The 27,560-nt window shown below is 43.3% G+C and overlaps 1 protein-coding gene across 1 annotated transcript in view; it reads left to right on the top strand.

Moving 5' to 3' along the window:
• Nucleotides 1–27,560, top strand: part of TNRC6B (trinucleotide repeat containing 6B) — a 210,691-nt gene that overhangs the window by 171,818 nt on the left and 11,313 nt on the right. The window contains exons 12-17 of the mRNA XM_006890191.1: nt 11,361–11,492; nt 11,884–11,979; nt 12,567–12,753; nt 23,342–23,479; nt 25,563–25,739; nt 26,023–26,059. Coding sequence (XP_006890253.1) covers nt 11,361–11,492; nt 11,884–11,979; nt 12,567–12,753; nt 23,342–23,479; nt 25,563–25,739; nt 26,023–26,059 — 767 coding nt within the window. The remainder of the gene's footprint in view (nt 1–11,360; nt 11,493–11,883; nt 11,980–12,566; nt 12,754–23,341; nt 23,480–25,562; nt 25,740–26,022; nt 26,060–27,560) is intronic.

Genomic DNA, 27,560 nt, shown 5'->3' with positions numbered 1-27,560 from the left:
ACAGGCAAGGAGAGTGATTACAAGGGTCGTCCAGACAAGATGGTGGCAGGGCTCCAACCAGAGGGAGTCGTCCACTGTAGGGAGTTGTGCTGATTAACTCAACGGCTGCACCTCTGGAGGTTCAAATCCACCCACAGCTCCTCAGGAGAAAGATGGCAGACTCCTCCCGTGCAAATGTGAAGCCTCTTCAAACTCACTGGAGGATCAGCTGAGTGAGTGAGTGAGTGAGGCGATCTTTGGTTTTGTTGGAGGCCTTGGGCTGTTCTCCAGACTCTTAGGCGATGGGTCAATAGCATTTATGGTTGACCAGTCCCTTCCTTTTTTGGCCACCATGTTGCTCATCAGGCTTTTGGGCATTTTGACTGGTTCTCTGTCTGCCTTTCCTCCATCTCCCTTGCAGGTTCCTCTTCACCTCCCCAACACGGCCTTGTCTCAGTCCTTGAGCCTCTTTTCCTCATCCTCTTCTCTTCAGTACTGGGCGAGCTCATCCAGTTAGTTGACTTGAAATAATGACAGTTTCAGCATTGTGTCTTTAGCCACATCTTCTCAGCCCTGCAGACTACTACTGAGCCCAGTAGGCATCTCAGGTTAACATGTCCAAAACAAAACTTCACATTCCCTCTTAAACCCCCTTCAGAACTGCAGTTATCCACTATGTCTGTGGTACTCCAATTCTGTGCTTAGGCCGTAGCCGTGAAACTAATCCTGTCTGCTCTCACCACCACAGTCCACATCCTCCCCTAAAAACATAAATCTAGAACTTGACCAAATCTTAGCGCCACCACTACCATAACCCTGACTATCCACCATTGCTTCCAGCCTCATTTGAGAGGCCTTCTGACTAGTCCCTACACTGCCTCCTCAGCAGTTGGCTTAACTGATTTAAAATTAAATAGCCAGCCAGAGTTAGTGAATGCCTTTTTTTCTAGTGCACATAAAGAATATTCAATCATCACAGAAAGTTCTGTTGGACAGGAGTGCTGTGATAAAACCAGAAGGTAGGCCATGTTACTTCTCTGCGTGGAATCTTCTCATTACTCTCTTCCTGAGACTGCAAAGCAAAATCTCTTTTGTGGTCTTTGAGGCTTAATACCCTGCCACTCTGCCATGTGCCCTGTTTTCTCCCAAAAACTTGGTCTTGGCACAGCACTACACTTCTGGAATCCTCTTCTGCATTGCTGCTGGACTTGACCCTGTTTCCTTCATGTCTCTGCTTGCATGTCACCATGTCTGAGTTTCCTGCCAGGCTCATTCTAGGTAACCACCATCATCACCACTGCTACTCTCCATCCCTTCCCAGCTGTTGTCTTCCTGGGTGCACTTGCTGATAGTGTGTTTCCCCTGCCCTCCTCACAGTGGCCCGTGCAGTCCTGTCCTTACTCAATGCTGTATTGTCAGCTCCTAGGACTGGGGATGGAATATGAATATGTTTTCTACTTATAAATACCTGCCACGTCATAGGAAGATGCTCATCTGAAGGAAATTGCAATTAGAGACTTAGCTGTCACAAATCCCTGTTTGACCAAAACTTTTATATGCACTGCTTAGAAAAATACTGTGGTGTTTTCCATTTTTGAAATGTACTTAGCAAAATGCAGTTAACATTTGTTTCGTGTATAACTAATGTACGATGAGGCAGGATATTAAGCAGTGCAATCTTGAGGGGTTTTTTTCCTTGACATTTTCATAGTATTTTAAATAAAAGCTCTAAAAAAATGACCTAAAAATAAAGATGTTGAGGAGCTCTTAAGTCAATAACAACAAAAAAAGTACAAACACTAGATTAAGCCACAGTAAAAGTTTCAATAGTGGAGAGAAATTCTTCTAGAAACCTCCCAGCCAGATGCAGCCACACTTCCTCCATTCCGTGTCTGGTCGGGTACAGACACGCTTGTCACACAGTTGGATTCCTGCTCACTCGGTCCTGCTGCTTGTTTCACATTTTGCCGTGTTTCTGTTACTACATGGTTTTCCTGTTGACTGTTCCTAGTGATGACATAATGCTTTGCCAGATGGATGTACCTGGATTTATTTAAACACTCCCTCCCTTGAGTCGTGGTATTATTTCTAATTCTCCACTGTTAGAAATAGTGCTGCAAAGAAGTCCTATATGCAAATCTTCACCCACATTATTTCTAAGTGTAAATCATCAGAGTGAAATTTTTAGGTCAGAGTGCAGTAACATTTAGAAGCTCTTTGTATCAATTATTGAATATTATGCCCTTTTTTACCACTTTATTAGAACAGTCCTTTTTAAATTATCCAGTAAAGAAGGTAAACCCAGGATTTTGTTATTCTTTGCTACTCTGTATTGAATAGTTTCACACACTTGTTGTCCCATTGACATGTATATGAAGTGGTTCACTGTTACTGTTTGGTGCTGCTGAGTCATCAACTCTGTAAACAGCAGATCTGACCTTGCCCCGTCCTGAGCCATCCGTATGATTTCTGTCCTGAACCATCCGTATGATTTCTGTCCTGAACCATCCGTATGATTTCTGTCATGCTCAAGTCCGTTACAATGATCACTATGCCAGTCTTTGTTGTTGAAAGTTTCTCTTTCTCCAACCCACCTCCTTGCCCAGCATGCCGTCTCTCTGCCAGGAAATATGCCCACGGTATGTCAGATGACGTTTCACTGTCTTTACCTCTGAGGAGGAGCTCTCTGGTTGCACTTCCTCCAAGACTGATTTGATTGTTCTTCTGATAGTTCCTGGGATACTCAGTACGCTTCTACACTACAATTCAAAGGCTTCAGTTCTTCTTTGGTCTTCCTTATTTATTATCCAACTTTCAGATGCATCGAAAGCCGTTAAAAATACCATGGATTAAATCAGGTACATCTTGGTCTTTAAACTGACATTCTTGTTCTTTAGAACTTTGGAGAGGTCTCTGCCAGCAGATTTTCCCAATTAAACGTATCTTTTGATTTCTTGGCTGCGGTTTTGGATCCAAATAAAAATTATGTCATTGAAAATAAGTCTTTTCTCTGTCTTTTCATGATATTCCCTGTTGGCCCAGAGGTGAGGATTTTTGTTTGCTTGATGTTGAGATGTAAATTATGCAGTACAGATTAATAAACACACAAGAAGATCTGAGATTAATTGCCTTCTGGGTAATCCACACCTGGGAGTGGTCAATATTTAAGTAAACATGGAAGACATTGACTTTTTTTTTTTTTTAAGATTTGTGTACAAATGTTCTGGCCTTGGGTTTCCAAGGATTACCTTTTGTCTCCTGCTTCTCAGATATTCACAAAGTCATGTTTTCTCGCAGACTTCTGTCTTACTTTTAAATTGCTCTCATTTTTTGTCTGATGCTTCAGGACTGCCGTTTTGATTCCAACAAGAGTTTACATTCTCCAGCCCAGCTGGAGATTGAAGGCTTTTTAAACCAGAATAATTAACTCCCTGCTATGGGGAGTGTGCATACCTGCGCTTTAATTACTCCGTGACCCAGCCAGGAACACTTGTTTGCCAGGAGCCGGGTGGTACTGCTCTCTGATCCTTCAGCAGTCTGAAGAAGGTCCTGCTAGACAGGAAGCCCTCATAAATGTGACCTTCAGAGTCTTTAAAATTGTCGTTTTTCTAGACATGTGAGATTGAAGTGTGAAAATAAAAATGCCTATGCTGATTTTCCTCTGCTTTTCATTATAGGCTTATTTCTTTTGCCTGCTTACTCTTTCCAAACAATAAGTTCATTCTGCCTGATTTCGTGCTTTACCTGGTAGACTCCTGCAGTGTATAGTATGCTCTGACATTTTAACGTGAGCATCTGAGATCTTCTCCGTGTTGCTTTGATAGTGATGATTCATCCAGTATCCCATGATGTTACCTCCTGAACGGCTGATTCTGGTTTCCAGCTTTCTGCTATTCTGAGCCATGTCAGGGAATGTTCTTACACTTATATCCAGGATCCATTTCTTTAGGATACAGTTGTGTCATGGACTTCTTTATCTTTATTTTGAACAGATTTTTATTTAGTGAATATGGAATATTAGGTCTAGTAATAGGGAGCTCTGATGGCCTAGTGTTACAAAGCTGTGTTGCAGTCCCAAAGGCTGGTGGTTTGAATCCACAGGCTGCACCACAGAAGGATGGGCAGTCTCCTCTCATACGACTTATTGCCTCTGAAAACCCACTGGAGTGTCAGTATGGATTAGTTCCGACTTGATGGAACCCAACAATAGCACTGGATTAGTGGTAAGGAGCTGCATTGCCACCGTGAAGGACCATGGTTTGAGTCCACGAGCAGCTCTGTAGGAGAGAGATGGGCAGTTTCCTCCCACGCGATTTACTGCCTCTGAAAACTCGCTAGAGGGTCAGCTATGGGTCGATTACTGAGGTAGCATGAACATGTAAGCCCTTAGCTGCTAATCAGAATGATATCCATGAGCGGTACCTTGGAGAAGGACCTGCTGATCTGTCTCCGAAAGGTAAAGACGGATGATAAGTATTTGGCGAGATACCATGAGCTTTGTTCAATACAACTTTCAAGCTAAAGTAAAAGGGAAGAGAATTTGTCAGAAAATAGTCTTTCATTTAGGAAGATCTGAGGGCAAAGTAAGCGGAGGAAATTTCCCAATTTGCATTGAATCATGGAGGCAGGCTTTAGAAAGGAAGGTGGAAAAATAGCCAATGACCTAGAACATGGCTGTGCAACCCAAATGGAACATGAGCCGGATTGAATGATTTTCCATTTTCTAGTAGCCATGTCAAAAGACCAGAAATGGGCGAAATTTTTAATAATATCAACAACCCGCGTTATCCAGATGACACAAACCTGCTTGCTAAAACTGAGGAGGACCTGAAGCACTTGCCACAGAAGACAAGGACTGCAGCCTTCAATACAGATTGAAGCTCAACATCAAGAAGACAAAGATTCTCACCACTGTACCAATTGGCAGCATCAGTATGGATGGTGAAGAGATTGAGATAGTTAACAGTTTTAGTTTGATTGCCTCCAAAGTCAAGACTCTTGGTACCAGCAGCCAGGAAATCAAGAGACGAATTGCATTGGGAAAGTCAGCTGTGAGGGACCTCTCAAGAGTACTGAAGAGCAGTGACATCAGGCTGGAGACTAAGGTGCACCTGATCCAGGCTATAGTCTTCGCAGTTACATGCTATGCATTGGAGAGTTGGAAAGTGACTAGGGATGTTAGAAAGAGAATTGATGCCTTTGAGCTGTGGTGCTGGAGAAGAGTGTTGAATATACCGTGGACTGCTAGGAGAACAAACAGGTTTGTTCTGGATAGGGTGAAGCTGGAATGCTCCTTTAGTCAAGGATTCTGAAGCTTCATCTGACATATTTTGGGCATGTTGCAAGGAGGGACCAGTCCTTGGAGAGGGACGCCATGTTTGGGAGAGTGAAGGGACGGCACAGGAGAGGAAGACCTTCAATGAGATGGACCGATTCTGTGATTGGCGTGGTGGGAGTGAGTGTGTCGGAGATGGCAAGGTTGGTACAGAATAGAGCAGCATTTAGGGTTCTTGTACATAGGGTCTCTATGAGTCAAAAGTGACTCAACAGCACATAACAACAACATGCTACTGTTGCGCATGTGGCCAGGAGAGACCGATCCTTGGAGAAGGACATCATGCTCAGAAGGGTGAAGGGGGCAGCACAAGAGAGGAAGACCCCAGATGAGATGAGTTGGTACAGTGACTGGGGCAATGAGAATTGGTGTGTCAGAATTAGTTATAATGGCTCAGGACAGGGCAGGCTTCTTAACTGCTGTATGTAGGGGTTGCTGTGGATCACAGGTGACTGAAGAGCACAAAATGGCAACAGCAGTCCATTCTATCCAAAACATTATTGTTTCAGTATGTAGTTGATTTTTTTTAATTCTTCATGAAATTTTTAGTACCTTAAAAAAAAAACCCCAACAACCAACCAAGTCTGACATGTGTACTTAGAACATAACTTTGTTTAGACTAACCACATATCCAGGACTCAGTAGCCATGTAGAGGACCACACAGGCGTAAATTGCTGTATGAAGTAGATCTTGTATTGGTTTCCTAAGGGGGCTACATCAGAGACCACACGCACTTGGCTTAAAACAACACAGAAGTACTCTCACGTGTCTGGAGGCTTGTTGTTGTACACGGCAGTACTTGTGCCCCAGAAGGAAGCACTGCCCGATCCTGTGCTTCTCCTCGGTGGTGGGGTGTGTGAGCCCTGGTTAAGGCCCCTGTCCTGGTCCATCTCGTCAACTCTCCGCTTGACCAGTCGTGCTCTCTCTGCTCTAGCTCATCACGTATTCAGAGGATGAGACGGTCTCACTTTCATGGAGCTTCAGGCCAGACTTCTTCCAAGTTCCTGCTGTTAACAGTCCATAGTATATCAATTCTTTTTCGCTAACACACCATCATTCAGATGCGTCATTTCTTCATTATTTATTGTCTGGGTCTTCTCTGCCTATGAAGTTGAAATGGCTTGCTCTTGCCGGGCACACCTTTGTCCTTACTGTGACATCTTCAATTTTTTGGCTCTTTAAAGAAGTCTTTTGCATCGTATTTGCCTGATGCAATCCATCTCGATTTTTTTACTTCTCCTTCCATGTGTATTGATTGTGAATCCTAGTAAAATGAAACTGCTGGCAATTTTCATTTTCTGTTTGTCATGATTGCTTAATGATCCGATTGTAAGGATTTTTGGCTTTTTGAGTTTTAAACATACCATGGACTGTTAAGAGAACTAACAGGTCTTTCCTGGAGAGGGTTAAACCAGGCTGCTCTTTGGAGGCAAGAATTTTGAGAGTCCATCTCACATACTTTGGGCATGTAGCCAGGAGGGAACAGTCTATCAAGATGGCAGGGTCAAGGGACCATGTAGGAGAGGAAGATCATGAATGAGTTGGACTGACACAGTAACTGAGGTAATGAGGGTAGAGGTGTCAGAGACGGTGAGGTTGACTCGGGATAGAGCAGGATTCTGAGCTCTTGTACATAGGACTGCGATGATTTGCACATAGCAACAACAATTCCTACTGAGTTACTGGCTGGGAGAAGGGTAGGCATTCTCCTCCCATGAGATTAACTGCCTCTGAACACCCACCAGAGAGTCATGTTCCGACTCAATGTTAAACAACAACAGTTTATACTGATGGGTATAATGTAACCAGGGTGCCCCTTAGAGGCAAGCATAGTGAAACTTTGTGTCACAGGCTTTGTACATGCCATCACGAGGGACTAGTCCTTGGAAAAAGGCATCCTGCTGGGAAGGGTAGAGGGTCGGCACAAAAGAGCAAACTCAAGGAAATGAATTGACAGTGATTGTGAACAATGGGCTCACACCTGGCAGAGACCATGAAGATGGCACGGGATAGGGCAGAATTCAGATTTCTTAATCAGAGTCGCTCGACAGCACCTAACAACAGCAACACTTGTACTAAAAGCTGTAGTCTTTGTTCATCGTCAGTAAATGCTAAAACTTCTTTTGTCAAGGAAGGCTGTGGGCTCTATAAATCTACAGATCATTGATGAGTCTCAAATCCTGTTGCTGTATTCTTCTTATAGTCCAGCTTCTCAGATTATTTGCCCAGTACAGAATGAATAAGTATAGTGAGAAGCTACTACCCTGATCTACCCCCTTTTGATGACTTGAAATCACTCAGAGTCTTATTCTGTTCAGCAACTGCATCATGGTTTATGTGTGGCTCCTGTATGGGCACAATTGTATTGGCTGGACTGCTCCTACAGGCTGTGGGAGAGAATCTCTTCTATGCCAGTCTCCTGGCTTCTAGTGTCTGCTGACAATCCTTGGTGCCCTTTGGCTTGTGGACACATTGCTCTCATCTCTGCCTCCCTATACATAGCTTTCTCTGTACTGTGTCCAAAATGTCCATTCTTAAAAGAATGGACACCAGTTGTTGGATTAGGCCCCCTGCCAATGCACTGTGATCTCAGTTTGGTTGTACCTGGTCCTATTCTGAGGTTCTAGATGGGTGCCATGAATTTTGTAGGGATGTGCATCAACCTAGTACAGTTACAAAATCAAGTAAGTTAAGATTCATATGTTACTGGTACAGTTTTATGAGCCATTGAGTTGTAATTTGAAAAGACTGGCTAAGAGTATGCTGTTACAAACATGGGATATATCCTTCCCCAAGCCTTTATTACAATGGGGATAGAATATTAACTACTTAGGAGACACTGAGTTAATTCACACTGGTGATTTTGTGGCTGAAACAGAAAGAGAGGTGAAGAGGAGTCGTGTTGAAGGAAGTTGTAGAGGGATGTCCTTCATGGTAGCCATAAAGCTGGGGCAGAGGCAAAGCACACAGAGGGGCGTTCTCCCCCTCTACAGAAGTGCTAGGGGGCAGACTTTCACGTTCTCACACACTTGATGTTATACTTGTTGGTAATAAGGAGCACCTCTTCCTGGGTAGAGAGGAAGCAGTTGGACGAGGTATCACATTAAACCAAAACACTTCCTAACAGTGTTAGAAATGATCGATGGTGTGAAAGTATCCAGAATCTTCAAAGAAAATCAACTGTGAGTCCACCTATAGGGAATCTGAACTTAGATGTTTCTAGATAGGAACATAATCACAGAAAAAGCTAGACATGCTCTTGAGAATGAACCACAACACTGCCTCAGAAATGAGAAACTGAAGAATTAGAAGCGTTAGCACCTCAGCACGGGAGCTGTGGTGACACGGTGGCTCGGCTGCACCCTGAAGACATGCAGTTCACACCCACTGGCCACGCTGGGGGAGTGTCGTGTGACGTTCCACGTCCATAAGGGTTTATGCCCTTGAAGCCCAACTGGGCAGTTAGGACAAGCTCTGTCCTCTCGGGTCACCTGACTCAGAATTGACTTGATGGTAATGGGTTTGGGTTGGGTTTGGCTGTGATGACCTAGAGAGATGCTTCCTGAAGATCTTGGTTAAGAAAGCATATTTCTTTAGAGAAAAAAATACTTTTTAAAAAACCTAGCAAGAAGGGGTACAAAAGCAATGAGAATGACACTAAGATTAGAGTTGAGTCGTGGGATTTTAACAGGAAAAAAAGCTGGAACTTGCAAAAATGAAGCCAATTTTAAGGAGCCCTGGAGTTGTGTTCTGTGTAGGCTGGGGACTGGGAAAGGAACCACTCCTGTGGCCTAATTGTCATGTAGAGTCGTCGCCAGTCATAAATGAGAAAGAAGTGTTTGTCCCACCAAAAATGTGAGAAGAAAATGGCAGAAATTCAGAGACATTTTGAAAGGAGATAGAATGAAATTTTCCCAAAACTAATGATGCTGATGCCAATTTTAGGCAAGATTCTACATTTGATAACTTTTGAGCACCTACAACAGCAGTCAGTATTCACAGTTTGTGACATGTTTCACCTTGACTTGTTTCTTTCATTGATTGTTAGAAATATTATCTTCGTCGTCGTTAGGTGCCATTGAGTCAGTTAGGTAAGAACTGTAGCTTAATTGCAATAGACCATTTAATAATCTGCATCATTGTTTGGAATAAGAGGATAATAAAGGCTAAATGCTAAGATAATTGAATAAATTAGTTAATTATTGACTCTTGAGTTTATAAGGAGATTTTCATTGGCCTACTACTAGATTATTCTTGGTTATGTCAAGGTCAGTATTCCACTGATGTCCAGATGAGGGAATACAAGCGGATAGTAAATGGACTGTTGTTGTTGTTGCTGTTGTTATGTACTTTCGAGTCATCTGCGACTCACAGTAACCCTGTGTTCAGCAGCCCTAAACCCTGCACTATCTTGTGCCAATCTCATTGCCAATCTACCCCTATTACCCCAGTCACTGAATCAGTCCATCTCATCGAGGAAATAATAGGATCATAGACATTCATGATGAGCTAACTGTTTAATAAATTGAAATATTATAGAGCCATCTACTTAGGAAGTATTTCTTGAGCATCTGCTATGTGTTACCAAAAACAAAGGCAAAATCTTAAACTTTGATAAATTATGAATTTTTTTTTTAGATCAGCTGCTGAAATATTCCATAGGGAAGAAAATCTTAGTATTACGGATTTTATTTGATAGTGTGTTAAGTACATACATTAGGAGCTGGAATGTGATTGATCACCAGAGAAACAGGTCTTAGTCATTGTTAATAAAAACATGACTTTTAGGGAGCTTTAGTGGCCTAAAGGCAAGAAGCTGTGCTGCAATCACGAAGGTACACAGTTCAAATCCACCAGATGTTTCATTGGAGGAGGAGGGACAGTCTCCTCATGTGCCAGTTGGATTCAGCTCGATGGTTCACAGTAACAAAGAAAGCGGGGTGGAAAGTTACTTTAACCAGAAAAGTAGTCATAGTCCAGGGCCTTGGGCTACTCTGTTCTGAGCTTTATGTCAGGAATGTGAATGAGATAAGAGAGAGAGCGGTCGTGCATAGCCTGAAGATGCGATGCAAGGGAACTGCAGCCTTCATCTGCAGACATTTGAAGCGCCATCCTGTGGAATAATAATGGTTTATTGGGTGCATTTCTAAGCATTTAGTGTAAAATCCTCAGTCAGCCTTCTGAAGTTAATATTATTCTAATTTTAACATGGGAACATTGAGACTGGGGAAGATTAAATAGCTTGCCCCAGGTTACAGAGCTTAGAAACAGCAGAGCTGGCTGGGATATAAACCCAGGCAGTCTGACTCTAGAGCAAACCTCTTAAACCATGTCTTGTTTGCAGTGCACTGAGAAGGGAGTTAATCCATCTCCAGCGCCCCAAGGGGAATCCAGTGGGTGAAAGGACAGGGGAGGTCTCATTTCCGCTAAAAAAAAAAATTACTAATGAACAGTTCAGAGAATGGGAGCGCCTGCTCGCCTCATGAGAGCCGATTCCCACAGCCTCACCCAGCTTCATCCTGACACCAGGGCGTGAAGGGACAGTAAGCTGAAGCGGACTCCTGCCTTCAGGCTCTCTGAGATTGTATTCAATAGAAGTCGGTACTTGAAACTTCAGTGTGCTGATTTACAACTTAATTTATTTTTATCTTCATTATTTTCAGTAGTTTCTTTTAAGCATCAGCTTTATCCAGTTCCCTGTATTTTGTTTTCTAACTCCCTCTCACTGATAATTCCTCAGATAGACAAAAGCTATCCTTTCACCAGAAAGTTGTTTTCGCTCACATGTTTTGATTATATAATTGGCCATTCTAATGGTGGGGAAAGTGGCAAGTCTAAAGGAGAGTGCAATGAGTTCCCCAGTCTCACTCCTGAGAGATGATCATGGTTAATAATTTGGGATGCTTTCCCTCAAGGGTGTAATAGTGTGCATCAGTATTTTTCAGGAGAAAGTTGACAGCACTGGCTTGAGATTGAGTCAGATTCTTTTCACAGGGAAATTCGCTGGTTTGTTGTTAACATTGATCTTTGTGTGTATGTGTCTAGGTTTCTGCCTCAATGCTCAAGCAGTTTCCCAACAGTGGCCTGAGTCCAGGTCTTTTCAACGTGGGGCTCCAGTTATCTCCTCAACAAATTGCCATGCTGAGCCAGCTTCCACAGATTCCCCAGTTTCAATTGGTAAGTGACAGATTTTCCTCCTGTGGATTAAAAGTGATTTGTGGATTTCTCTTGCTTTAATGTTGATTTATCTGTGCCTGTTTTTATGGTTATTGGTTACCAGTTCCTACTTTTGTACAAGCAAGAAGGTATAAACTTTTGATAGAGAAGAACCCTGGTGGGGCAGTAATTAGGCACTCAACTGGTAACCAAAAGGTTGGTAGTCTGAACCCACCCAGGATCTCCTCAGGAGAAAGGCCTGGTGTGATTTACTTCCGTAAAGATGATAGCCCAGAAAATGCCATGGTGCGATTCCGTTGTCACTCCACAGCACCTGTCAGCAATAAGATTGGTGGGCCGGCCCACCTGGACGTCAGGCTTAGGAGCCCTGGTCTCCTCTCGTGTTTTGTAGGCATGTCAGCTTCTCTTGCAACAGCAGCAACAGCAGCAGTTGTTGCAGAACCAGAGAAAGATTTCTCAAGCTGTGCGGCAGCAGCAAGAGCAGCAGGTACGTGCCTTCTCGTCAGTGGCAGGTGTGGGGCTGCTGTAAGCAGTTTGCGCTCAGCTACTAACCAGAGCTCTGGTGGCTTGGTGGTAAGATGTCTGCCAGCCTTTCAAAAGGCACACGGTTTGAATCCACCAACTGCTCTGCAGGAGGAAGATGGGTCGGTTTCGGAGTGATGCGCTCCCTCCGAAGACCTTCTAGAGGGTCAACTAGGAGTGAGTTCTGACTCAACAATACATGGCAACAACAGCTAGCCAGAAGGTTAGCAGTTCAGGTCCACCACCAGCACTATAGAAGAAAGGAATAGTGATCTTGTTCCCTAACATTGCAGCCGTTGGAAACTCTGTGGAGCTCAGTTCTGCTCACACATACTGGGGTTGCCAGGAGTCAGTCCATTCATGACATGGAAATAGAGGATCCCTCTGGGTGGCTTGGTTGAACCTTCAGTGTGTCTCAGTTTAACCTCAGTGCTAGCAGACATGCATGCAGCCTTTGCCTGTGGTGTTCAGGATCTGACAGGCTCATCGGTGTTGTGTTTTCCCCTGGCTGTCTCCCTGGGCATCCTCCTGAACCGGCCCCTCGCCCCACAGCTTGCGCGAATGGTGAGCGCCCTCCAGCAGCAGCAGCAGCAGCAGCAGCAGAGGCAGCCTAGCATGAAGCATTCACCATCTCATCCCGTTGGGCCCAAGCCACATCTGGACAACATGGTACCCAACGCTCTGAATGTGGGGCTCCCAGACCTTCAAACCAAAGGGCCAATACCTGGATATGGTTCTGGTAAGTTCTTGGTTATGAAAACCATCGCTTTTCTTTTATAACTTAACTATCATGTTCTAGGGAGCTCTGGTGGCCCTGCTTTCGGAGTTCTAATGACCTTCCACCTGCCATGACCACATGTGCGAATGAGCAAAGACTTCAAGGAGTACTGTTGAGCTGTTAACTGAAAGGTTGGTGGTTCAAATCCACCAACCATTCCAAGGAAGAAAGGTGGCGGTCTTCTCCTGTGAAGATTTACAGCCTCAGACCCTGCTGGAGGGTTGCTGTGAGTTGGAACCTAGTTGATAGCCTGAGGGGTTTGCTTGTCGTGTTCTAGTCTCATGCTAGAGGTTGGACTTAAATTTTACTGCAGACAGATGGATTTTCACATCCCTGTTTTACAGATGAGAGGTTGGCTGATTTTCTAATGCTCACTGAACAATTGATAAATGGCAGAGTGAGGACTCCAGTCTCTGCCTCCAGAGCAGTCCTCCTCCATTATAGCATGCGTGCACCGTTCTGCTGCCACCAGGCGTTTCTGGAAGCCAGGTGAAATGTTGGTAAATGAGTGCTACACGTGCCTGAGATTCCAGTCTGTTAAAACCTGTACATGGGGAAGTGTGTCGTTCAGCTGGTCAGAGTGGCTTCTCCTGGCTGGGGGGCAGAGGGAGTGAGGTACTAAAATTACAGGGCAACTGATGAGTTCATCTGATATTAGTATTTCATCTGACTTAAAAAGAATTAGCAGAAGTAAGGTTATACCTTTGACATTCATCAAGACTCTTTTGGCAAGCAAATCATACCTCTTTCAGAACTGGGGGACATGTTGTGAGCGGAATTTCATCGTGGAGACAACAAGGATTTAAATTAGTAAGACGCCACGTGCCACACAGCAGGTTTCTTTTCAAACTGACATTGATATTTTAAGTAAATACAGTCGAATATCTGTGCAAACTGGAAAATGAACATCAAAAACACTTGAAATCATTCTCCAAGGTGATGAAGCAACCTTGACCCAGTGACCCTGCTCCCTGGGTTCTGTCTAGTTCAGTGACCTTCCATCTGGGACACCACCAGCAGGTTGAGCAGAGGCTTCCAGACATTGGCCAGCTTGGGTAGGTCTAAGGGATTCATTTCCAGATACTTGGCTTCTGCCAAGTGTGTTCTCCCTTGAAAATGACCTGCCTGAAGAGAATGAGTAGACAGTGAATACTGGACTGGATTAGAGGACGGAAAGATCAACTTGAAATGAATGGATAATTGGACAATATACATATTGCAATTAACAGTCTGGAACAGGACTGCATGTCTGATTGAACGGACGACAAGGAGAAGGAGGATGGGGAGAGGAAGGAACGTATAAGGCAAGGTTTATCCACAGATAGAAACAGTTGCAGAGGGTTGACATGCAGGAATGGGTGGAAAATGAGAGGCAGCAGAGATTAGCAAATGAAGGAGTGAGGTGGAGGGAAAGGGAGAGGGCAAAAGGGAATTGGCATTGTATGGTTCTGGTGGTGAGTCATATACCCATGGGTATCTGAGGCCGTTGGAAATAATGGAATTAGACAGTTGTGATTATTGTTATAAAATGAAGCATATACAAGTGACTGAATGAAAATCCTTTTTAGAAAAAGTGTCTTACCTGAGAGAGCACTTTTAATCCACATGACAGAGAAGGGCAGGCTCCTCACCCAGCCTGCTGCGCCCTTGGTAAAGAACAGAAGCCCCCTGTGAGGAGGAAGCCTTTGTCAGTGATCAACAAAAGGGCTGTTACCCAGGGCTCCACCTAGGTAATAGCTTTCTAGGGCATTAGTGATGAGGAGATTTGGCATCAGGATTAGAAGGAGACTCATCAACAACCTACAGTATGTAGATAACACAACCTTGCTTACTGAAACTGAGAGGGACCAGAGACATTTGATGGAGGTCAAGGACTGCACCTTTCAATATTGATTGAAGCTCAACATCAAAAAATCAAAGATGGTCATCACTGGGCCAGTTGGCAGCATCATGATAGTGAAGAGATTGAAATTGTTAACAGCTTCAGTTTGCTTGGCTCCACAATCAACACTCTTGCAACCAGCATCCAGGAAATCAAAAGACAAATTACTTTTGGAAAGTCTCCTGTCACCAGAGAACCTAGGACAATCTAGAGACTGAAGTGCACCTGATCTAGACCATGGTCTTCACAATTACTTGCTATACATCAGAAAACTGGATAATGACTAAGAATGATAGAAGGAAAATTGATACCTTTCCATTGTGGTGTTGGAGAAGAGTATTGAACATAGCATGGACTGCTAGGAAAACAAACAGGTTCATCCTGGAGAGGGTGGAACCAGGCTACTCCTGGGAGGCAAGGATTTTTAGGCTCCATCTGACATACTTTGGGCATGTTGCAAGGAGGGACAAGTCCTTAGAGAGGAACATCATACTTGGAAAGATAGTGGGACAGAGAAAGAGAGGAAGATCTTTGATGAGATGGATTAATTCCGTGACTGGGGAAAAGGGGGTAAGTGCTTTAGAGACGATGAGGTTGGCACAAGATAGAGCAGGATTCAGAGCTGTTGAATGTAGCATCTCTATGAATTGTATAGCCCTGGTGTGTCCACTTGCCGTTACAGTGGTAACGTGTTTGCTGCAAAGCTGAACACTGTGACATTAATGTATCAGATGCAATAATGGTTACCCGTGGCAGACAGTGTTTGGTGGAGCTCCGCGATTAAAACAATCTTGGATGCAGGAGTGGCATCCACTTCTTCTTAATAGCTTGCCTTCGGAAACTCATGAATCTGGAGAGAGCATGAAAGTCACACAAGTGTTTAGAACTTTCTTTCATAGAGTCGCTATGAGTCCCTTATGACTCGACAGCACATAACAACATGTAATAACATAACAGGATAATTGTGCCTCTACTTCCCAGTTTCTCAGGGTGCTTAGTTCTGGAGATGAAGCTGAGTCAGTACAAAGAAAGAATGTTTGAAAACGGAAACTGTTCTTTCTGCTCTTCCCAGCACTTATTATCCCCTAGGACATGTCATTAGCCAGGAGAAAAAACACTTTGAGTGTGGATACATCCCAGACACAGGCCTGTTTACTAGAAACGTGTCGCCACATGAGGCTGGGAGACCTTTATGGACATGTTTTAGTTCACATCGGTGGTCACAACCCCAAATCACATGACATGCTTCCTCCGGTGGCAGTCAGGTAACTCTCCAATGTTCAGTACAATCTGCCTCTCAGTCAAAGAGGAAACTGGTGATGGTGTGTGAGCCCTCCCTGTCTGGGGGTTTGGCAAAGCTCCTTGGGGAAACGCAGCAGCTGATGTTCCCGGACCTCAGTGGTGGATCCATCGGAACTGAGTTTGTGCAGCTTAAATACTGTAGCTTTATATGGAACTTGCTGTCTGTCTGCTGGGACCTTAGCTGTACTGTGGATTTGAGCACCTTCAAGAATTCTCCATGTGATCTGGGCTGCTTCACAGATTGACTGCATGAGAGTGAGGCCCTCAGCACACGCCCCCAGAATAGCCTCAGTAACTGTCTGTCCAGCCAGCCATCAGCGACTCCATGCCACAGTGAATCAGGAGCCAGCACTGTCCCTGCTACACTGGACTGTGTTTACGGAGGGGCCTGGCCAAATGAAGGGGTATGTCCACCTCGCCTTTGTGTTGGAATACCGTGGAAGAGTTACAAGAGATTATCAAAGAAGTCATTCCAGAGAAGCAGTTCCCTAAAGAGAAGACTCTCGAGTCCTCTGCTCACGCTTGATCCCAACATGTGTGATGCCCCCTGTGGACCCGTAAAGGAGTGGTGCCAGTGTTTCTCCTTTCCTTATCTAAGGAATTGCCAGAGGACCCGAGGACCAACATAGTACAGATAACTAACTATTCACTCATTCTTACAGAATAAGCAAACTGTGGAGACTAGAAATGTGTTAGAGTTTAGCAGAATGTACAGTTCCCACAATGTCCTATTAGAGTAACAGTTGTATTTCTCATTATTGATTCTTACTCATTCCAGTAGAGAGCTTTGTTAACCTGGTGATAAGGAGTTAATGCTGCCAGTCCAAAGACAGTTCAGATCCACTAGCTGCTCCATGAGAGAAAAATGGGCAGTCTTCTCCAGTAATGTTCTGACTTGATGGCATGTCAACTCCTTGTAAAGGGCGAGGTGATCAGAGTTCAGGATGCACATATGTACTGCAGAAATTGTTACCGTTGTCTTATTTATTAATAAGTAGCTCACAGATTTAACATTATTCCAAGCTAAGTAAGTAACTCATTGGCATCCTGTTTCACCAACTCATAGTTAAGCCTCCAGCAAGTTTTCAGAGACTAAATCTCCTAGGAGATCTGCCCGTCTTTCTCCCAAGGAGCAGCTGGTGGAACTAAACTGCCTGCCTTGGGCTTGGCCACGCAGCTCCTTACCCACTAGGCCACCAGAGCTCCCTCCAAGCTAAGTAGCAATAGCATATTGATTTATTTTTACTTTTGTAATTTATTAAACAATGAATAAACTCCTTCTGTTAACATCCTTTCCCTATTAGTTCCATATTTATAGTCTGCCTCGTAAAGTTCATATTGTAATTTTTTCAGTTCTTATCAATTACTATATTTATTTGAATTGCAGAATTTATGAGTCAAAAGCAAGTCTGATTTTGCCTGTATTAAGAATGTGCTAAACTGCAACTCTAAAATTTTTGAAAAATATATTTAAAGCATAAGAAGAGATCAAAATTTTTTTAAAAATACATTACAATGGTGTAATAAACCATAATTTTTTGAGGTCTATCCCGATGGGGCTTTGCCTGTAGGCTCACATTGTTGGAAACACCTCATAGAGCAACTGTGTGGTTTTGCTTTACTCACAGAAATATTTATTGTATCTGTGAGAAGAAACTACAATACAGATAATTTTTGGAAGTATCTGTGGTCTATCTAATAATTAGATTTTGGTTTTTTAAAAATTTTAAAAATTCTTCTAATGCTGAGTAGTATATCAAGCTATAAAAGACACCTCTAAATGGCAAATAATAAAACACAGGTAGACATTCTTCTGGTATTCTTTCTTTTCAGTCAGGGTCCATCTGACATCAGCAATGATGTCCCTGGTGCCACAACCTCTTTTAAATTCTGCTTAAACTTCTGGCAATTCCGTCTATGTATTTACTGTTCCAGCCACTTTTTAACCATCTTCAGCAGTATTTTGCTTGCATGTGATATTGAGCAAATCATATAATTTACATCAAGATGGATGAAGAGGAGATTGAAACTGTTAACAACTTCATCTTGCTTGGATCCACAAATAATACCCTTGATACCAGCAGTCAGGAAATATGGAGATGAACTGGGAAAATCTGCAGTTAAGGACCTTTCCAAATTATTGAGGAGTAATGATGTCAGTTTGAGGACTAAGGTGCCTCTGATTCAGGCCATAGCCTTTCTGATCACTTGCTATACACCAGAGAGCTATACGGTGAATAAGGATAGCAGAAAAAGAATTGCTGCCTTTGAGCTGTGATGTTTGAGAAGAGTACTGAATATCCCATGGGCGACAAAAAGAACAAACAAATATATATTGGGAGAGGGTGCAGCCAGAATGCTCTTTGGAGGCAAAAATGATGAGGTTTCATCTCACATATTTTGGACATATTACTAGCGGGCGCTGTTCCTTGGGAAAGGACATGATACTAGGAAGGGTGGAGGGTTTGTGAAGAAGAGGAAGAACCTCAACCAGGTGGATTGATGCAGTGGGATCAGATCTCTTATTCATAGGGTCTCTCTGAATCGTATTTGACTCGACAGCACCTAAGAACAACAACAACATATGGTTAACATAATTAAAAATTTCTTACATCTTTATAAAGCCTCTTCCAATATATTTTCACAAAATTAAAAAGCTTGGTGACTCTTGTCCAATCCTTAGCTGATACTTTTTACAAGCGGATGGTTTTTAACTCTACGCTTTCAGCGAAATTAAAACCCGCTTTGATGGAATTATTAGGTGATAAACAATAGCTCATCTAAAAATTTTATTTTAGTATTTGGAAGTAGGAGTGGCATCCACTTCCTAAATAACATGGCCTCTAGAAACTCTGTGAACTGATAAATATCAATAGTTGTAGAGGGGCTTCAAGCCTTTTGTTCATAGGTTCACTGTGAGTCGTGCTCGACTTGAAGGCACTCAACAACATGTCCTGTCTCCAAACCTGTTCAAATATTTCATTCAAAAGGCTTGGTTTATTGAGGAGGAATGTGGCATTAAGATTGGAAGAAGATTCGTCAGCAACCTACGTTTTGCACAACCTTGCTTGCCTAAACTGAGGAGGACCTGAAGAGCTTGCTACAGAAGGTCCTAAACTGAAGTCTTCAATATGGATTGAAGCTCAACATCAAGAAGACAAAGATTCTCACCACTGGGCCAATTGGCAGCACCATAATAGTTGGAGAAGAGATTAAGATTGTTAACAGTTACATCTTACTCTGCTCCACAGTCAACACTCTTGGTACTAGCAGTCATGAAATCAAAAGACAAATTATACTGAGAAAATCTGTCAGAGACCGTTCCAAAGTGCTGAAAAGCAGTGATACTAGTCTAGAGTCTAAGATGCGCCTGATCCAGGCCATGGTCTTCTCAGTTACTTGCTGTACATCACAGAGCTGAACAGTGACTGAGCATGACAGAAGAAATTGATGCCTTTGAGTTGTGGTGCAGGAAAAAAGTCTTGAACATACCATGGACTGCCAAGAAAACAAATAGATCTACCTTGGAGAGGGTGAAACCTAGTTTCTCCTTGGAGGCTAGGATTTTGAAGCGCTGGTTCACAAACTTTTGGCACATGGCCAGATTGACCTGTCTTTAGAGAAGGACATCATGCTTGGAAGGGTGGAAAAGAAAACCTCTGGTGAGATAGACTTGATACAGTAACTGGGGCAATGGGAGTAGGTGTGTCAGAATTAATGAGACTGGTTCAGGACAGGGCAGGCTTCAGAGCTGCTTTACATAGGATCACTATGAGTACTAGGCGATTTGATGGCATGTAACAACATAAGCCTGGAAAAGAAGGGAAAGCATAGAAGTAAAAAGGAATTAAAGATAGGTGATCTTATTATAACAAGATTCCTACTTATTTATTCTGCTTCTTGAATCACCTTCAGCTAAGCCAGTCCCCATTGCTTTATTTATAGGAATAAGATTTCTTAGTGACTAATGCCTGGAAAAGTATATGTTTAGTGTAGGGAGAACACTCTCATTCTGGTAATGAGTCCTAGGTAGCTGTGGACATCTCAATTAGTAGAGAAATTTTAAAAATCATTTTCATTAGAAAACACATTACCAATATTTTAGTCTTTACATTTACAGTGTATCAAAATTCATAATATTAATTTACTTGAAATAGATTCATTCAAAGGGAGCTCTGGTGGCCTAGTGGCAAGACGCTGCACTGTAGTCCCAGAGGTATGCGGTTCAAATCCACCAGATGCTCTGCTGGAGAAGGAGGGGGCAATCTCCTCCTGTACCAGTCAGATCTGATTTGACGGTACACGTAAAAATAATACAATAAAAATTAAAAAGAAAGAAATAGATTCATTCAAAGAATGATGTCTTTTTTTAACACTGTAGCTTTTTTAACTGACAGAATAACAGTTGGTCATTTACACTAGGATTAGGGTTGTGTTAGTACTCTGCACTCAGGGAAATGACAGCAACAGTCATGTTTGCAATAGTGATTAGGGATGAGTTTGATTTTTCCCCCCCTTTTATAATTAATCCTTTGTTGTTGCCATTACAAAAGCAATAGTTTGGTGGGGGGTTTTTGGTCTCTATTTAATTTCCAAAAGGAGTAACAGAAAATAAAGAAAGCCGTAAACATAGGTAGTTGCGGTGTGATTAATTCAGGACTTTTTTTTAAGCTTTTTTAAATTATTTTTATTTTATATTGGTTTGTGTACAAAATTTTTATGCAGGGTGTTTCCTTCAGTACAGTCTGTGTCACACATTCCTCGAACACATTGAATTTCCTATGATCATTCCCATACAGTCTGTTATATAAAATGAATCACCATTGATCTATGCCCACCATTACTCCACCTTTTCAGGTCACTGGGTCTTTCCTAATTTCATCATCCCCTCCATCTCATTTGAGAGGGTTTCCCAATGAAGTGAACTCTTTTGTTTTTCATTTTAGGCCACGTGGTGACAATGAATAGATGATACAGTAGGGACAGAGGTGGCAAGAGAAAGCTACTCTGGCATGGACAGATACAAGAGGCAAAGGGTTGTGTTTGCAAAAGTAGTAAGACAAGTTAAAAACAATGTCCTGGTGAAATGAGTTTCCAGAGAAGGCAAGAGACATACCTTTTCACTTTTAGGTACAAATTGAAGTATTTGTACCTCAGGTCCTTACACCGAATTAGACATTCAGTAAATATTCCATTACCAAAGCAGAATAGTCTTAGTTTCATTAAAGTTCTATATTTGCAAGCTAGAGAATTACAGAGAGTCTGCTTGGTGGACAGGGGACGTTTGGATCTGAGGAAGTAGATGAATTAAGTCAGTATTTCACTGCTCATCCACTTCCTAAACCACATGCCTCTGGAAACTCTATGTACTTAGATAAATGACAATAGTTAGTGAATGGCTTCAGGCTTTTTATTCATAGGGTCACTCTGAGTCATGCTCGACTAGACGGCAAACAACAACAAGGTATGATGGGTTCTTATCCCGGAGCTCACCATGAACACATCTGCTCCCTCGGGCTCCATGGCCCAGGATGCCTTGCAATTGAGATTTGTTACACACATTATGTATCCTAGTGTCATGCCTGGTAACAGTAAGAGGCAGTGACGCCAGGAGGACATGGCGGAGTTCTGTGCAGCCTCGCACAGCTTTTTCCCTCTTACTGTTTCGTGATTATCGCTTGGCTCTTTTGTCTCACCTCCTATTGGTCCTCTCATTCCTTCATTTTCCTTTTGGTCTCACCTCCTGTTCATCCTCTCATTCCTTCATTTCCCTTTTTCTCCCTTACACTCAGCTTTGTCATCTTGCTATGCTGCCATATTGTGGTTGTCCTTGAGTCCTGACTTTCCAGCAGAATAGTAACCTCTTTACCTAAGGTTTTCGTGGAACTGCTCCAGCTCTTCCATCTCCTGAGACCTAAACTTCCTTTTTTTATACTTCTGATGTCATAAAAGAACGCTAAGCAGATGGTGTTAAGTTAAATTTGTTCACTCTGTTATAAATATATGTTAGAACAACTTTTAAAACCATTAATGGGTAAGGAATACATTTTGTATCTTCTTTTCAGTCTTAACTAAAATCCTAGATTTTTCCCAAATTTCTTCCTCCATGATGGAAAGTGAGCTTTCCAGCATCCAAGAAGCCCCCAGGTACCCTAGGCTAGATTTCTCCTTCAAAGGCAGAGGTATCTTTTGCCTGAGCAGCTAGCGAAAGCCTTCGGTCTTCTCACCCTCCCTATTTGTCCATCATTTCATAAGCCAAAACCATCCTCAAACCATCTTACTCTGTTTAAAATCCTCTTCATTCATCTCATTCTGAGGATTTCTGCCTTTCCTCCTCCACCCTCTGCAACCACTTAGATTAGTAAATTCACTACAGTGTGATGGAACAGTGTTCTAAGTATAAATAACGCCGTTGCTAACACGGGTCAAGTACATTTTAGCCCAGACTTCGGCCTGATTTATTATGCTTTTATAAAGCAATCTCAGCTAAGATCAGCACAGAAAAGAAATCCAGGACGTGAAAGCTCCACGCATTTGGGTAATTGGAGCTGGAGACCCAGTAAGATATTAGGCTAGAGACAGGATCTACAGATGGTTTGAGAACAAATGGGATCGTCTTGGGGCTGAGCCTGGCTTCCAGTTCTTGTGGGACCCTGCTGATGGCCAGAATCCTGAGATGTCCCTGGGGACTTGTGGCAAAGTTAACTCTGACCAACTCAGAGAGTCTGTTGCAACTCAGAGAGTCTTCCTCATTGCCACCTGGACATCCATCCAGTCAGTTTTGTCTCTGAAACACAAATCTCTTTCTCTTACTCTCATTTGAAGGGGAAAAAAAAGATGCACATGTTGGCCTGCTGTTCAAGAAGCTTATATGACATGACCCTTCAGTTCACACACACATGTGACCAACCCCACCTTGCTGCTACTCCATGGCATAGTAGCCATTGAACTTCTGTGGACTTGCTGACTGTCAATGGGCCAGAGATTTTCCCCTCTTTTACCAAGAGTCTGTCTTCACGTCCTTCACTCCTCCAGTTACCCTCCCCATGGCCCTTTGCTCTTGCCACACCTTGCTGGTGTGACGTGTGGACATCCCTGTCCCCAGCCTGTAGTCTGGGCCAGACTGTAAGTGCTTGAGTGAATGTGCAAGTGCTGTATGGAAACCACATGCTTTTTCATACTTAGCAAATCCACCATTTTTTTAACCCACAAACAGGAGCCAAAAGCTGAGTTTTAAATCACTTTTATCTGTTTCTGAGTAGGCAAAAATCTCATGTAAACTGGCCTTTGAGTGACAATTGGAAGTTCCTGGTCTCTTCCCCAGCACGCTGGGTTGCTGACGCTCCTCGTGCTTCTGTTTCGTAGGCTTCAGCTCTGGCGGCATGGACTATGGCATGGTTGGTGGGAAGGAGGCTGGAACCGAGTCTCGCTTTAAACAGTGGACCTCCATGATGGAGGGGCTGCCCTCTGTAGCCACACAGGAAGCCAATATGCACAAAAATGGTAAGAGCAAACGTTGGCGATGAAGCCATTCCGACCCACAGCTGACCCAAGGACCCATCGTATGAAATTATTTTGAAGCACAGATCTTCAGCTTTTTCCAAATGAATCTGTCCATGTTCTACCCCTGACTTTTAAGATCACCTAGATAGGAAGGTTGTAATTCATAGGTGAGATTACACGAAGTGATGAAGGGAGCAGGATTTTCTGCCAGCCCCTGGGATTATCTGGGGACCTGATGTGGTAGCATCCTGATAGGCTCGCTGAGGGAACAGCAGTAGCTGATTGTGCCTTTGTTGGTATTTATTTTTGAGACATGGCAAACAAGTACCTGTGTTGATAGTTTGAACCATACTAGAAGTATCAACCTTTTAAAAAATTAATGCCTTTTAATCTCCTGTGGATTTGAAGCTTTGCACAAAGCTTTCTTCCTCTTTGTGAATTAACCATATCTGCAACGAGAACATTGGAGGGCATTGCCGGCTTTGCTGGTGAATTGTCAGTCCCTCTTCATTATTCTCTGGAAGGACTTCTCCAGTTGCTGTAAAAAAAAGTAAAGGGTCTCAGAGCCTTCCTACAGCCTTTGCTTCAGTGTCTTCTCATTTGATGGTAACTCAGCTGGACTCAGCTCTGTCCTTGAGGACCACATAGAATATAAATAGGTGCCTGAGTGTTCCTACTGCCGCCCTTGGAAGGCCTCAGCCAGTCATTCAGCCTTTCCAGTTCCCTGTATAAACCACTCTTTAACGTGCCAGTCCAGGAGGTGGGTGGAGTGGCCACCTGGGGGCTCTGCTTGGGATCCTGAGGCATTACCATTTGGCTTCATGCCTTGAAATCAAAGGTGATTTATTGAATTATAAATTCTGTTTCTGGCCCGAATACTCTTAAACTCAGCAGTCATTTATAGCTTTGGGCACATTGACAACTTCTTACCATTGATTATTCACTGGGTCCCCTGGTCTCCAGGGACAGGCTTGATGCCTGATGGTAAGTACAGAATGGCACGTGAGAGACCATCTTAAAGGTGGAGTAGCCACTTGCCTTTTTAGAGGTTATAAGGAGTGTTTCTCCTACTTGAGTCATCTCCAGGGTAATTGATCTTTTCATTTTCCTCCACTTCACCACGATGTGCCCTTGAGCCAATCGCTGCCACTGGCTGCAGATAAGCAGATGACAGCGCGGCTGTTGGCAGTGCTTGTGCGAGAGCAGACCCAGCAGATGATTTGTACCAATATTTAAATGGGGGTTTTACCACTGTCTCCTGGAAATCATCTTCTCTTCAGAGACAGACTAAGAATGGAGATGAGATATGACTAGATGTGCGAGTAGTGACTAGAATGGTGTCTCACAGATGCTGACAGCTTTGTCTCAAGTTCTCTCTTTGGGACTAGTTTGAGGGAATTGTAAGCTTTTCCCTTTGTTTTCCCCTGCTCCACAGCCTCTGAAGGGCACAGAGGGGGCACTGGCACAATGGGTGAAGGGCACTCAGGAAAGCCGCCACAAAGGATCTGCTGTTGTTGGCGTGTGAGGGTCTGGCCCCGGCCCAGAGCCCTGGCGGCGTGCTGGTGTCGTGCTGGCAGAGACACTGTGCGGGAATTCCACCTCATTGCTTTGGAATTTAAAGCAATTGCAGATGCTTCTCTCTCCAGTGAGCATCCAGCATCTACCCTGCTGTGTCCAGCAAGGCCTGGTCAGCACCAGGGACCTTGGCTGGGGAGCTTTGGGTAGAAATGAAGTTTAAAACCCTCTTTCTACCCCAAATCATGTAGTGTTTTTCTGATTCTCACGTCTAGTTATTTCTGTTAATAACTGGGGATTGTGGGGTGAAGTAGAGTTCCTGAAGGATTTCTTCATTCCTAAGACCATTGACTTTTAAAACAGCAACGTTCATGAGTAAGAACAATTCTGTGTGCAGAACTGAGACATTGTGAAGCCCTCGACACACTGCGTGGTAGCCACATACAGAGCCTCAGACAGCCCCTACTCTCGTACTTTTTGTCCGCATATGTTTTCTTCTGTTTGTGTGAGTTATTCAGGTCACAGGGTAATTTCCTTGTGTGAACTAATATTCTCTCTCCTTTCTCAGGCGCTATAGTGGCCCCTGGTAAGACCCGAGGAGGGTCACCGTACAACCAGTTTGATATCATCCCAGGTGACACACTGGGTGGCCATACGGGTCCTGCTGGTGATAGCTGGTTACCTGCCAAATCTCCACCAACAAATAAAATCGGAAGTAAATCCAGCAATGCCAGTTGGCCTCCAGGTATTGTCTAGGAAATGCGTCCTCCAGGATGGCGATTGTGTTGCATTGTTCATCCCAGGTTCTGAGCACCCACTTAGCTAAAGTCACTCAATTTTATTATCAATTCAGTGATGATAGTCTCATAAAAGTCAGGCTTGTACTGTGTATTGTGGCAAGAGAGAGAATTTTCTTTCACTGGAGACACTGCTTCCCAGGGATTAGACAGGAAGAGTCAATGTCTAAGATCTGATCAGCTACATATCAGTGTCTGTGGGGTAAACACGGCTCAGGCATGGTGCCCCAGGAACTCAAGAGGAGTGGAATCCAGAGGTCAACCCAAGGTGACATCGAACTTAGTAGTTGTCATTCATCCCATGGGTTTGTTGAAGTCCATTAAGTTGATTTGTTTACAAAGCGAGTGTTTTTTTATTAGATTGCAAATAAATGGTACTGGGCGCAATGACATTGGTTAATCATTTTTAACATGTTGTTGTGTCCTCTTGAGTTGACTGTGACTCCTAGTGGTCCTGTGAAGAACAGATCTGCACCCTGCCCTGTCTTGTGCTACCTCACCATCTCCTCAATACTTGAGCCCATTGTTATAGTCACTGTGTCAATCCAGCTTGTTGAGGATCTTTTTTAACATAGATAATCTATTGTCCTAGAAAATTTAGTAAAGCAGAAATGAAAATTGATAATGAAGAATTTGGTATCCGTTTTCCACGTCTCTTTATGTGTATGTATTTTATGTCACTAGTAGGTATAGGTTTTGAAATAAGGTCTTATAATACATGTTTTACTTCGTCATAGTGATTAGGAGAATACAAGTTTATTCATTTTATCACATAGCTTTAAATGTGCGAGGACCAGTGGGTGGACTGCATGCAGCCTCAGATATATTCTGGGAATTTCATGTAATAGGTCAAGTTTTTCCTGGATGTCTGTGTGTTGTTGTGTGCCATAAAATTGCTTCTTGACTTAAGTGACCTGTTATAATAAAACTTCTGTAGAGTTTCCAAGACTAATCTTTGTGGGAATAGACTATCACTTCTGTCTCTCACAAGGTGCCTAGTTTCGAACCACCAGCCTTTTGATGAGCAGCTAAGTGATTAACTATTGTATCCATAGGGCTTCTTCCTAGCTGCAGGCTATTGTTTGCTTAGATGCTTTAGAAAGCAGTTTCTAGTGAAGAAACTGGACAGATCACAGATCACCAACCCAGATCCTCCTCTAATTACTGGTCCCAATGCCTGAGCAGCTCTTACAAGCTTCAGAGGGCTTAATCCTGCTTTCCCTCCCTTCAGACTGTGGTCTCTCTGGAGCAGAAAGACCAGGACCTAGGGCTGGGTGTTGATGAGTTCACGACCACACACAGAAAATGAATAGTAGTATTCAAGCATAAAGATACAGGTCCTACTAGAAGATGGTGTGTCATGCTGAGTTTTTTTACTTAATGGTAATGAAATCTGTAGTGGCCTGGTGGTAAGGAGTTGTGCTGCCAACCTGAAGGGATACAGTTCAAATCTACCACTGCTCTAAGGAAGAAAGATGGGGAATCTCTCTTGTGCAGTTTACAGTCTCGGAAAATCTGCTGGAGGGCCAGCTATGAGCCAGTTCAGACTTGATTGCATTTATTACACAGAGCCATGTTAAGACCCTTCATAGAACCATTTCAGAAATATATATATATATTTTTTTTAATAGCCTCTGACCCATAATTATTTGTTCTCTTTGTCTCAGAATTCCAACCAGGAGTGCCATGGAAAGGTATCCAAAACATTGACCCTGAGTCTGACCCCTATGTCACCCCAGGAAGTGTGCTAGGGGGTACAGCCACATCTC

This window comes from Elephantulus edwardii, unplaced genomic scaffold (assembly GCF_000299155.1).
Source record: "Elephantulus edwardii isolate Elephantulus edwardi_28Jun2011 unplaced genomic scaffold, EleEdw1.0 scaffold00086, whole genome shotgun sequence".
NCBI lineage: Eukaryota > Metazoa > Chordata > Mammalia > Macroscelidea > Macroscelididae > Elephantulus > Elephantulus edwardii.
Note: the sequence above shows the minus strand (reverse complement) of the source record. Positions and strands in the feature narration are given on the sequence as shown.